This window comes from Protopterus annectens, chromosome 6.part1 (genome assembly GCF_019279795.1).
Source record: "Protopterus annectens isolate FY-2018-M chromosome 6.part1, PAN1.0, whole genome shotgun sequence".
Classification (NCBI taxonomy): domain Eukaryota; kingdom Metazoa; phylum Chordata; order Ceratodontiformes; family Protopteridae; genus Protopterus; species Protopterus annectens.
In genome coordinates this window covers 301598348-301611284 of record NC_056738.1, presented here as the reverse complement: position 1 = coordinate 301611284, position 12937 = coordinate 301598348, and the positions used below count along the sequence as shown (strand labels likewise).

At 39.8% G+C, this 12937-nt stretch overlaps 1 protein-coding gene across 1 annotated transcript in view; it reads left to right on the top strand.

The window, feature by feature from the left end:
• The window catches only part of ABCA12 (ATP binding cassette subfamily A member 12), a 793480-nt gene that overhangs the window by 708011 nt on the left and 72532 nt on the right, over positions 1-12937 (top strand). Inside the window, exons 68-69 of the mRNA XM_044075367.1 lie at positions 474-608; positions 6476-6579. Of these exons, the coding sequence (XP_043931302.1) occupies positions 474-608; positions 6476-6579 (239 nt within the window). The remainder of the gene's footprint in view (positions 1-473; positions 609-6475; positions 6580-12937) is intronic.

The following is a 12937-nucleotide window of genomic DNA, read 5'->3' as shown; positions in this document are numbered from 1 at the left end:
AAGAACCAGAAATATTTGTCCCTGTTTGTTTGTTTGTTTGTTTGTTTGTTTGTTTTTGTTTGTTTAAATTTGTTTGCCAGGGTAGAATACTGATCAGGCAATGACAAATTACATGCTCAGCCCTCTTCATGCATATAAACTCACAAACCTTACTGTACTGCAAATGTAAGTAGTGTGACTGTAAATGATCAAGGTCTTGTGACTCTGTGTGTGGATACCTCACTGTTTGTGGCACATTGTCCACACATGGATAGTGTCCACACATGAATAGTTCAGCATTTTCATCTTATTATGGAATAGTTATCTAATATGTTGTACAGTAAATAATAAGATTTAAACATAAAATCAGTGGTTGGAAACCTATCTGATCTTTGCATATTTAACTGACAAACTTACAAAATATATATCAACCAGCTTTATTTCATGACTTAGTGTTTACAGTATGCTAAGTGTCACATATATTCTGTCTATAGGTTACATACAAGCTCATTGAAAGACTGGACCTTGTACCGCATAAGAGTAAACCTGTCCACATGTACAGCTGTGGCACTAAGAGGAAGCTATCAACAGCTCTGGCAATTCTTGGAAAACCACAGCTGCTGTTACTGGTAAGGATAATATTTCATTGAATACACTAAATTCACATGCAGGTTCCACTGTTTGTAACTTAATTTCTGCCAGTGCTAATGACAAAACACTTTTCTAGAGGAGCACCTTTCTACAATCAGGTTTGAGCCAGGTATTAAGAAACAGCAGGCTTAAGAATTACAGTGGTCAAATTCCTCCACTCAGATGGTTGTTTAACTTTCCTCTGTTATTCTGTCAGGGGACAATTCACATATATACAAAAGAAAAATAAATGTATTTAATCAAATATGTTACTGACTGGGCAGCATAATGGTGCAGTAGTTAGCACTGCTGTCCCACAACTCTTGGTTCTCAAGTTCAGTTCCCTGCTGGGGTGACTTCTTTGCAGACTCTGTATGCCTTGCCCTAGTCTGTATGTGGCTTTATTTCTGCTTCAGTTTTCGGTTACAGAATGCTTTCATTTTTTTTTCTACACAATTTGAATCATACTGTTAGGTGGGCTAGTAATCCTGTGATTTGCCCTGAGCCAACGATGGAGTCATAGAGTGATAAAGCCCTGACTACAGCCAAGGTGATCCAAGGACAGTTAGCAGCTCAAGTGCTTTATGGTACTGGTAAAGGAGGATGGATGTGCCCATCCTCAGTGGGATGATGGTACAGAGCCAACCATACACTACAGAAGTCCTTTTGGAAGAGGGGCTGGGATGCAAACAGGTTGGCTGGGAGCAGATGTTAGTGTCACCATGCCTGGAGCAGATGTTAGTCTCACCAAGTTATGCATTAGAGGAGCCTTTATAGTGGATTGCCATCTAGCAATGGCTGTCTGCCTTGCATCTACAGCATGTTTTGATAGGCGCCAGCTCTTATGCAACCTTGAATAGGATAAAGTGGATACTGAGGAATGAATGAATGGATGAATGAATGAATGAATGAATGAATGAATGAATGAATGAATGAATGAATGGTTTCTGGCTGAGCCTTCTTTGTCAGGTCTGCATGTCACTCCTGCATACATGTGTCTGCATTTCTCACTTAAGACTGGTGAAAAATGCCCCTTTGTCAGTTATCCACATGCATTCCTTTTTGTCTACAATATCTTATAACCTAATCTTGTTCATTCCTAAATGTACACATCAGTCTGTTCCAGTGAATCTGAATACATCTGTGTAATGTTCCTTAGTATGTTTAAAGACAGCATTGCTTTCTTTTACACCACATCACTTAAATACTCTCTTATTATAAATCTAAATGGCTGAGAGGTCTGTAATTTATAAAATGAATCATAAAAATACTGCACTTAGTAGAAGACTAACTCAGTCTTACAAGTAATGAAATGTCTAATTTTGAATTTATGTATACCCCCATTACGGGTCAGCCCAAACCTGACTTTCATGGGGTGACGATAATACCCCCATTACGGGTCAGCCCTACCCCGACTTTCACGGGGTGATGATAATACCCCCCATTAGCTGAGAGCAACAGATATGCATTCTAAACATTGGTAAAATGTGTAGCTTCCACAAGCTGGCTAATGTTACCCATAGGTTTACTATCTAACAGATGTTGTATAGGACTCTTTTGACTCTTTTTGTATGTTTTTTTTCTTTTTACATAAACCAAAAAGTGGTGCTAAATTCCTACTTTACCGGTATGTTACTAAGCAATCATTGAATAAGATAGAACCAAAAACATTATTCTTAATTAAAATAGGCCAAAACATGACCATCACCTATTTAATATTAAATTATTTCCAAACTCAGTATCAAATTCAAATTGTCTTCTGTATCACTTAACTATATTTATCCTGATGCTTAGGATACACTTGCTGCATTGTCAAATAAATATATTTTTTATTACAGCATCTATGTATAAACCAATGTTCAAAGTCTCAGACAAGACTTGTAGTCATTTTCAGATGTACAGGTATGTTTGATGTGCATGATTTGGTAGCTGGATATATTCTTTATTATGTGGCACAGATGACAGTGATTCACTCAATGAAAAGAATTGTTAGTAAAGGACTTATGATATGAAGTACTAGCCACCCATCCAACAGTTTGGTAATTGTCAGATCGAAAAATTCAGTTTTGAACTAATCACTTTTAATAATGAAACCAATATCACAAAATTATTACTACTAATAAATACTTGAAAAAAAAAACTAAAGTCATCCACCTGACTTTTCTACACAATCCAACAGTCTGATGTAAAAATATTTCTAGATTTGTCACAGATATTATGAACTTTAAAAAAGCTCATAAAAAAGTCTGCATATATTGGGCAAAACATGCCCCCATTGTGGTGCCTTGAAGTTGCAGACAACATACCCCTTTATAGTAAAAGACATTTTAATTAATACAATGTGGGCAAGCTGTTAAATTGTTGCACTCAGATCTATACAATTGTGTTTCATCCAGCCAGAATTTAGCAATTACTAATTCCATGTCATATGAGATGCATGTGTATAGAAACTGGAGATAGAGAGTACTTAAATAATTAATATGCTGTGTATGCAGTTGGAGTTTGTGTTCATAAGCAAGAACATACTCAATGTGTCTCTGCCAGATTGTGGATTTGTAGCTAACAGCTGATCAGAGCATTCAGCCTTGCTGCAGATCACAAAAGCAGTGCTTGGTAGAGAACTACCACTGGACTTTGTAGTTCTACATGAGCATTTCACCACCCATGTAAGGAATGATGGAGATATATGTAGGAGCATTATATGAAGGAAAGGCTCATCTGATCTAAACCCAAGTAGCAAACTGTTGTTGAACTTCTGTCTTGGTCATAGATTGTGTGTAATGATAACCATGTTTGAACACAAGGCTAATCATAAGTGTATATGGTACCAGCGCCATGGCCAAAGATCAATGACTAACTAGTAGTTTTATCACCAAACATTAGGGTATATGTTCTGGATACCTGGGCCGCATGAACTGTTAACAGATCTGAGTGTGGTGTTGGGTTGGGTGACATATCTTTTTTGACATCAAGAAACTAACATTTTGTGACAGTGTCATGAAATGAATAACAGATCCTTCTGTGAAGGATGTGTTCATCTCTCAAATCCAAACAAGCTCCTCTCCTGTACTATGATGAGTGGGAAAAATGAGTCTGAATAAATCCTGTTTAAACCTCAGAAGTTGAGGTTACAGCAAAGAATTGTAAGTAAAAGGTAATCATTGTTTGTCTTGGAAGCAAACTGAAAGCCTTCTGCTGGACATAAGTAATAAGGGGTGCCATTGAGTTAAACAGTTAAGGCTTCTGTGCAGTGTAGTGGGGGAGTAGACTCCAAACTTTACCAATAGATATCAAAAGGCCAGGAATGCAAACATTTTGGCAGTTACTGAAATGAAAGCATGAGAATGGCAGGATTTGGCAAGGCATGAAGAATGACTGACTTGCATGGCCACAAAGCGTTTCCATTAAACCATTAAGTGACTAGGAGGTGGGAGAACTGGGCAATCCCATCCTGTCCTCAGAAATGGTAAATAAATGCTGGTACCAACTAAAGATATTGTCAGAATCTGAAAGAAACACCACTGAGAAACATCTGAACCTAGTAGACATAGTCTACTTGGAAGTTCTGGAAGCAACTAGTGGGATTGAATTCATTTCTGTACATGGAGTAATTGTTTCATTTAAACAGTTCCATGGCAAAAATGTTTTGGGGGTTCATATGATCTAGCAAGAACTGTAGAAACTTTGGTTATTGTTGGTTTTTTGTGGTTAATGTGCCTTTTCAAAGTTGAGTGAATGTTGGGGTTAGTAGTTTTGGATCAAGTGGATGTCCCTTTGTTCAGGAAAATGAACAGGAGGGTATGCTCCATATGTGGGCATGACTTTGTTCCTCAGATGCCATAGGAAAGTCTACACCAGGATATTGCAAAAACAGTCACTCTGATGGTCAATCATCTGATTCAAGGGGACCAGTATAGAGTCTGCCCTAACCAAGGAATGCTGAAAGAACTCTTTGAATTGTATTGATACGTAGAGGGGTCATGCAGATTCACCAATACATTTGGTCCTCGTGTGTTTTGTGAACCTAGAGAAAACATACGACTAAGTCCAATACTGCTTATTCACAGGGCTATGATACAATATGGAGTCACAAGTCTGTGATTATATGCCATTTTGTTCCTATAGTTGTGGAGCTGTATTTCCATTCTCCACATTACCTTTAATACTTTCAAAGTGGGTACAGCACGCTGGTACGGTTGTGTCTTTTCTCCTCTCCCATTCATGATTTTCTTGGACAGGATACAAACACTTAGATAAAGTATGCAGACTATTCAGTCTGGAGATGTAAGAGTTGCATCTTGGTTTCCAAAAGATAAATCACTTGTGGTCTTTAGTGACTGTGATCTCAGCTGTGCAGTATAGTGGTGGTCATTGCTGAGTGTAAAGCAGCTGGGATGAAAATCAGTACATGCATATCAGAAATCATGGTTTTACTCCAAACAAAAATTGATTAATGCCTGCAGGTGGGAAGTGAACAGCTACTCTGAGTAGAGAGGCTTAAGTTTCTTGTGTTCTGAACATGAATAAGGGTGGGGGAACCAAGAGAATGACCGAAAGATGAGTGTAACATAACAACTGCAGAAACCATGAGGAATGGTGGAGGGGAAGAGAGAGCTGAACCACAGGACAAAGCTCTCAGTTTACATGTTAGTCTACTGCTCCATCCTCAAATCTGGGCTCTATCTATGTATAGAAACAAAAGGATAAGAGTGTGTATCTAAGCAGCAAAACTTAGGTTCTTTCACAGGGTTGCTGGGCTCACTTTTCATGACAGAGTAGGACCACAGCAGAACAAGAAGATCTCAAGAGTTGAGACACTATGCCTGTGGATTGAGAGGAGTCAGTTAATGTGATTTCAGCACCTAGTGAGGATACCTCCTTCCATCTTTCAAGTGGGTGGTGCACCAGGAACTGCACACTGAAAGAAATCCTCAGAGCAGGCCTAAGACACTTTGTAAAACTATATCACTCAGCCTGCCTGTGAATTACGGGAGTACAGTAAAATAAACTGGGAACTGTTGCTAAGAACAGAAAGTCCAGTCTGCACTGATCAGCTTGCTACCACCATGACCCTCACCACCACAAGAGATGAAAGGATGGATGGAATCTGTTCCAATTCAGAGTTCCACGAGGCATTGTTTTCTACTACAGACACCTAAATGGAATGAAACATAACATGTTGTCCTTCTTATGACAAAGTTTTAGCATATGGAATTTCTGAGACTGTCCTTATAATTATTCATCTATATGGTTCTTAATCACACAATTTGTATAAAGTATTGCACCTCCTATCCATATCAGAAAAAGTTTTAAATTTACTGGCATTGCATATGGAATAACAGAAGCATGACAAGGGAGGGCAAAGAGAGTGGCTACTCTGTGTGAAAGCTGTTAGGGGGCACAAACAGCAGCTGCTGATACTGTGCAAGGGCAGTACAAAGATTCATTTTAGAAGTCTCAGGTAATATCATAGTTTAGTTAATGAATGCCAGTACTGTACTCATGGTTAGTTAAGAGCTCAGTGTGCCATTAATTATAGCAAGCTCCTTTCCACAATTATAAATAGTGGGTTAGTTGTTACAGTTACACTTTTTATGCCTTTTTTTAAGGGAGTTGAGGAGATACACCAGACTTTGGAATTGTCCAGTGTACCATTTAAACCTTGTTCTGTGGACTATTGATCTCTGTCAGACATCATGAGATGCTAACTAAAATCTGTTGAACACTTTTATGGTGTACCATCATATTTATTTATTTCTCTGCTTCTTGCAAATAAGATTGTCTAATTAACCAAAAGTTTAATTAAAAATTATGGATGCTTATAACCACCTTATTAATGAAGCCTGTATGGTAACTTTTCCTAAAGGATGAGCCAAGTTCTGGAATGGATCCTAAATCAAAACGCCACCTCTGGAAAATTATTTCTGAAGAGCTACAGAATCACTGTGCTGTGGTCCTTACTTCTCACAGGTAATGTATGAGTTGCCTGATTGTATATATCTCATTCACACAACTGTAAATTTAAGACTGTTTTTTTTTTTACATGTATTAAAGGTAAACTGATCAGTAAAACTGGACTAAACAGGTTCATAGGTAACTATTCTAGCTGCCCTTTTTTGTGCCATTTTAAGCCAAGCCAGTTTGTTTCCCTTTCAAAGGTGAGAATCAAACCTTGTACCTTGTGTCTGCAATGCATGTGTTAGTCAAAGTTACGTTTCTTCAACTAACAAAAGTACTACCTTAGTTACGCGGAAGTGCACTTCAATGAAAGTACAGAGCTTTTAGTGAAGGAAAAGCTAGGGGTTGTTGTAGAATGGAGTGTGTCCGGTGAAGTTGAGGTAGAAGGAGTTGGTTATGGAATTCTAGCCAGTGAAGTTTTGTTAAAGCAAGGAAATGGTAAGGGGAGATTTGTGGCGAAATGTGCAACTTTATTATATGTCAGCTCAAGTTTGTTTAAGAGATTTTTTTGGAGGTTGGTAAATATAGGGGCAGCATATAGTAATGTAGGTAGGAGGTAGGCTTGAGCAAGGGATACATTGGATTCTTGAGTGAGGAATTTTTTGTTTCTGTATAGCAGTCCTAGTTTCTGGTGGGGTTTTTTGATGCAGCTGTTGATGTGGCTATCAAATTTTAGTTCATCGTCTATGGTTATACCGAGAAGGTTTGTATGAGACTCAACCTGAATAGTTGTGCTATTTAGGGAAGAGATTGAAAAGGAAGATTTGAGGTGATGGAGGGATTTGGGGAGGAAAAGACGAAGTTTAGTTTTATTGGGATTAAGTAGGAGTTAGCTCATGGTGAGCCATCTTTTGACTGAGTGAAGTGTGTCTTGTATGAGGGTATGAAAGTGGGATAGATTGTCAGAGGTTGCGATGATCGTAGAGTCATCTGCATATTGTATGAGTGTAGAGTAGGGGCAGGAATGGAAGAGATCATTAGTAAAAATGTTAAATAGTAGGGGACCCAAGATGGAGCCTTGGGGGACCCCTGTAAGAATGGGAAGGAAAGGAGAAGTAGATGACATCCATTTGATTGATGTATTAAGAGAACCAGTTGAGGGTGGAGGTAGAGAGGATGAAGGAGGCACATTTGGACAGTAGGAGGTTATGAGCAACAGTGTTGAAAGCCTTAGAGAGGTCAAGGAAGAGGGAAGACACTAGTTTGTTATTATTGAGGGAAGTGGAGATGGAGTTAGTGAAGGATAGTAGAGCGGTAGTAGTACTATGATGAGGATGAAAGCCATGTTGGGTAGGGGTGAGGAGATTTTTCTGACTGAGATTTGTGATGAGCTGTTTGTGAATACACATTTCTAGGATCTTTGAGATAGAGGATAAAATAGTGATAGGCCTGAAGTTTGAAGGGTCAGTGGAATTACTGCCTTTGTGCAGGGGTATAATGTAGGCCTTTTTCCATATTTGGGGAACCAGGCTTTCCTGTATGGATCGATTAATAAGTATGGAGACTGGATAGGCTATGGAGGGGGCTGCTAGCTTGAGGCACAGGGAAGGCAGGTTATCAGCTGAAGGGGAGCAGGGTTTAAGTTTACAGAGTAAGGATTTGATCACGGTTGTGAGGATAGGCTTGATAGGGAAGGTAATTTGGCTGGATGGAGGGGGTTGGATGTTATGATTACTGTTAGTGTTAGGTTTGATTAGTTTCTGTATAGTGTCTTTGAAGGAGTTGAGAAATGTGGCAGTTTCTAGGGGGGGGGACTGTTTGGGGAGGGGTTGGGAGGGGAGGGATTTCCTGGGTGTAAAAGCTTATTAATGGTACTCCAGAATATTTTTGGGTTGGAGTGAGGGTTTCTTTGGGGATTCAGGTAGAAGTTTTTCTTGTCAAGGGTGAATTGTTTTTGTGGCATTTCAGAGTTCTCTATTATGTTAGAGGCTGGAAGGGGTTTTGTGTTTGTTCCAGGTTTTCCATGCAGTGTCTCTTTTGTGCATGAGGGAGACAGTGGCTTTATTTATCCATGGATTGAAATTTGTTTTAACCTGAACTTTTCTAGCTATGTCTAGGGAGTTAAGAGTGTCAAGGAAGATGCTGTTGAATGTTAGAACAGCTTCTTTGAGAGGAAGTTGCTGGAGAAAGGACCAGTTTATAGATGAAAGTGTTTGATTAAATAAATCAGGGTTAACGTTGGATAGATCATGGCAGTCCCTGTATATGTGTGATTTAGAGGGTTGGGACAGGTGATGATGTATAGAGTTCAGGTGATGATCACTAAGTTTGTCAGGGAGAATAGAGGGGTTATGATAATGATTGGGATGAGAGGTAAGTATCCAGTCTATAGAGGAGCTGATATTGGATTGTTGATTCATACTAGTAGGGGAGGTGATCAGTTGGGTGAAGCCATATAGATTAATGCTAGTATTGGGGGAGTTGGTGGTGAGAGGATTCCAGTCAGTATTAACATCCCCTATTACAATGGTTTCATAGGAGATGATTTTGGAGATCCAGGCAAGAGGTATGGGGATATTGTTGCCAGGAGGTATTTAGATAGCAGTGATGGCAATTTTTTTTATGATCATTTAGGTTACAGTTAACTATAAGCTTTTCAGCTGGGTGGAAACTGGGGAGGGGGGTATGGTAAGGGATGGAGAGAGAGGAACTCTGAATAAAGGACAGCTAACCCACCCAATTTTTTAGAGGGCCTCTCCTGGTGGAAGATGTTGTAGCTGGGTGGTAGGATTTCTTTGTTTGATTTGTGAGGTTTTAGCCATGTTTTGGGGGTGCAGAGGATATCTGGGGAGTGTAGCGTTATTCAAAAGTGAAGATCAGGGAGTTTATTTACTGCACTTACAGATATTGAGACCTGGGATTTTAAGGTGCTTAGCAGGGGAGACAGGCTGTGATGGAGTGGTAATCTGGGTGGGGGTGGACAAAGGGGGGGTTCAGGAGTCAGAGAAGTTGGCTAGAGGACTGGGGTTAGGATGAATATCTCCTGCGAGAAGTAGGGTAAGAATAGGATGAAGGGGGTATACCTAAAAGGGTGCAGTGGAAGGAATTTGGATATGTGTTTATTGTGGTGGGAGAGTTTAGAAGAGAGATTGTGTTTGAACAGATGTAAGAAGTGAGGAGAGAAAAGAGAAGAAACTATATGGAAGGAGTGTGAGTTAGGTGAAAGTAGGAAAGGAAAGGTGGGACTAGAGGATTGGTGAGGTAGTGGATTGTGGTAGAATGTAGTTAGTGTGAGAACAGTAAATATAGGTATTGAAAGGAGTAGGTGTATTAGCATGCCTTAGCTGTAGGAAGGTAAAAGGAAGTTTCAGTAGGAGTATGAGAGTCAAAAAAAAGGAATAGGGTAGGGTAAAGTATTGGATTACTGGGGGAATCATTGGCAGTGAGATTAATAGGAGGAGTGGGAGTGGAGGAGAACAGCTGACAGAGGTAGAAATGTAGGGAGTGGCAGTGAAAAAGAAGAGAAAGGATATGACTGGGTGAAGTGTACAGCGTGTGGATAAACCAGGATGTGAAAAATATAACTGAAGTGAGGGTGGGTGTAAATGGGGGTAGGCAGTGCAGCAAAGTGAGCCTGAGCATTAGTGAGGGTGAATGGAGCAGGGCTACACTGGCCAGGAAGAGAACAGAGCTCCAAAAACAATCACTAAGTATAGTTAGGGCTAGAAGGCTGCAGAAAAGTCAAAATGGACAGCGGCTCATTATTTTTGATTAATCTCTGAAGGAAAGATGATTAGGCAGAAGTATTACAAGAAAAAATAATAAAGACTTGGTGGGGCAAAATGGTTCACTTGTTTGGGAGGTCTATGTGTGAAAGTCTAAAGGCACAGTATGCAGGTTTAGATATGGAGAGAATATGCCAGTGCACAGGCGTTTAATATAAAATATACAACAAATGTAAACTGTAGTGTTTGTCACTACAGTTTACATTTGTTTGTATATTTTATATTAAACGCCTGCCTTGCTTTGGAAGCCATTCATCTTTTTGCTTTTTACTAGTTGATTTGCTGAATTTGTTTCTCTGTAAGAGCTACACAGTAGGAGAGGATGAGGGCTAAGAAATAGGGGACAAGGTCAGACAGGGGAGAAATAGGAAAGCAGCGGAAAATAAACTATACAACTGTGTGTAGACAGTGGTGGCTGGTGACTTCAAATCAAAGGGGGGCTGCAGGAGACAGCTGAATGGGTGTGGCCAATGGGGATGGGTGTGGCCAACTAGAAAGGGGTGGGGCTACGCACAAAACAAAAATTGTGGTTTTAATTAAATACGCTGTCCTGGGTGCCAAACCATCATTATGAGAGTCCAATGAAGACAAAATGAAGTGAAGAAGAAAAAAAATATTTCATTGCATTGGCTTTGTGTCAGCTTACTTAATATCTAGATGGAAACAAAAAGGTTGTGAGACGTGAAAAAATAAATTACTTTTTAAATATGTTACTGAAATGCCAGTCAAAATGAAGTATAAAAAACAAGTAGCACTCATCTCAAACCATTTCTCCTTGCACTGCTGTTCTAATTATAATTTATATTCAGCTTTATAAAAGTACAAAGTAACAGGAGGGGCAAAGCAAAAGAGGAAAGACGGGGAGTTGTAGGACAGGAAAGGGAGAGGTAGATATGAGAACCAGGTTGTAGGAGTACAGGTGAGAAAGAACTCAGTGAGATACAGAGAGTACGGAGGGCAGAAACAGGGTGTAAGAGCTACATAATAGAAGAGGATGAGGGATAAGAAATAGGGGGACAGGGTCAGACAAGGGAGAAATAGGAAAGCAGTGGAAAAGAAGCTATACAACTGGGTGTAGATAAGCAGAATATGCCCTAGTAGAGCATTATATATTTAAAATAAAAACAACTAGCAATGCTGTACATAAAAGTCTAACAGTATCAGACAACTTAGATTAGAACCTTTCCACTGTGTGTAATAGAGTGCAATTAGAGCAAAAAACCTAGCATTACTTACAAAACCAGCTATCAAATTGGTTCATACATGTGTATATGTATATATATATATATATATATATATATATATATATATATATATGTATATATAATGTATACACACACACACACACACACACACACACACACACACACACACACACACACACAGAGACACACACGCAAAATGTCAAGCCCCCATAAACCCTGAAAACACTTCTGTCTATGCAGAACTGTTCATAGAAACCCTGTACAAACATGTTAATAGTTGCATAGAGGCAGGAAGAAGTACAGAACAAACTCAAAAAACAAGTCACCATGGTGGAATCAAAAAATCAATTCAAAGTATAACAGGAGGAAGAAAATCATGGCAAAAATTGGGAGGTGAGGCACCCAGCAGGACAAAAGTGCTCTCATCAAACTAAACAAACAACTCAGAGAAAAAATAAAGTCTACCAAAGCCAAATGTGAGGTAAGTTTGGCCTCCCAGGCCAAGGACAACCACAAAGCATTGTTTAGCTATGTCCGCAACCTCAAAGGCAATACGCAATTGTGTGCAGAGCTTATTGTAAATGGCACCACCTCTACTGTGCCAGAAGTTATAGCAAACTTACTGGCTGATAAATTCAGCTCCAACTTTACTCCTCTCTCCCCCTCAACCTTTCCTCGGGAATTATCATCAAATATAACTCCCCCTCCTATCACTAGGGAACAGGTCCTTAATGCTCTCTATAAGACCAAGAACACTGCGTCAATGGGCCCAGACAGTATCCTAGGAAGCCTTCTAAATAGCATGAAACATGACCTATCAGGGCCTCTGGAATTACTATTTAACTGTAGCCTCCAAACAGGCTTCATGCCTCATGAATGGAGAAAGACAACAGTCATCCTTCTGCAGAAAGGTGGGTCATCTACAGACCCTTGAAACTAAAGACCCATAAATCTCCCTAGTTTTATATGTAAAGCCATGGAAAGAATTATCATGGAGATGATCAGCAGAGATATAATAAGCCTCCAGACATTGGACCCAACCCAGTTTGGATTTGTCAAGGGCAGGTCATGCATACTCAACCTGGTGGACTTCTTCAAGAAGGTCACCAAAGCAATGGATATGGCAAAATCATCCATACTGCATACCTTGACCTGGTCAAGGCATTTGACACAATACCGCACTCGGGCATAGTTGACAAACTCAAGAGGTTAGGTACAAGCCCGTATGTCACCCGGTGGATAGCCAACTGGCTCACAGACAGGACCCAGGTAGTTAGAACTGGGGAGTCTACCTCTACAAAGAGGCCAATCACAACTTGAGTCGCTCATGGATCAGTCTTTGGACCGCTCCTTTTTGGCATTTACTTGTCAAAAGTCAAGGCCAATGTCAGTGGTCTCTGTCTGACTAAATTTACAGATGATTGAAAATTAGGAGCTGTC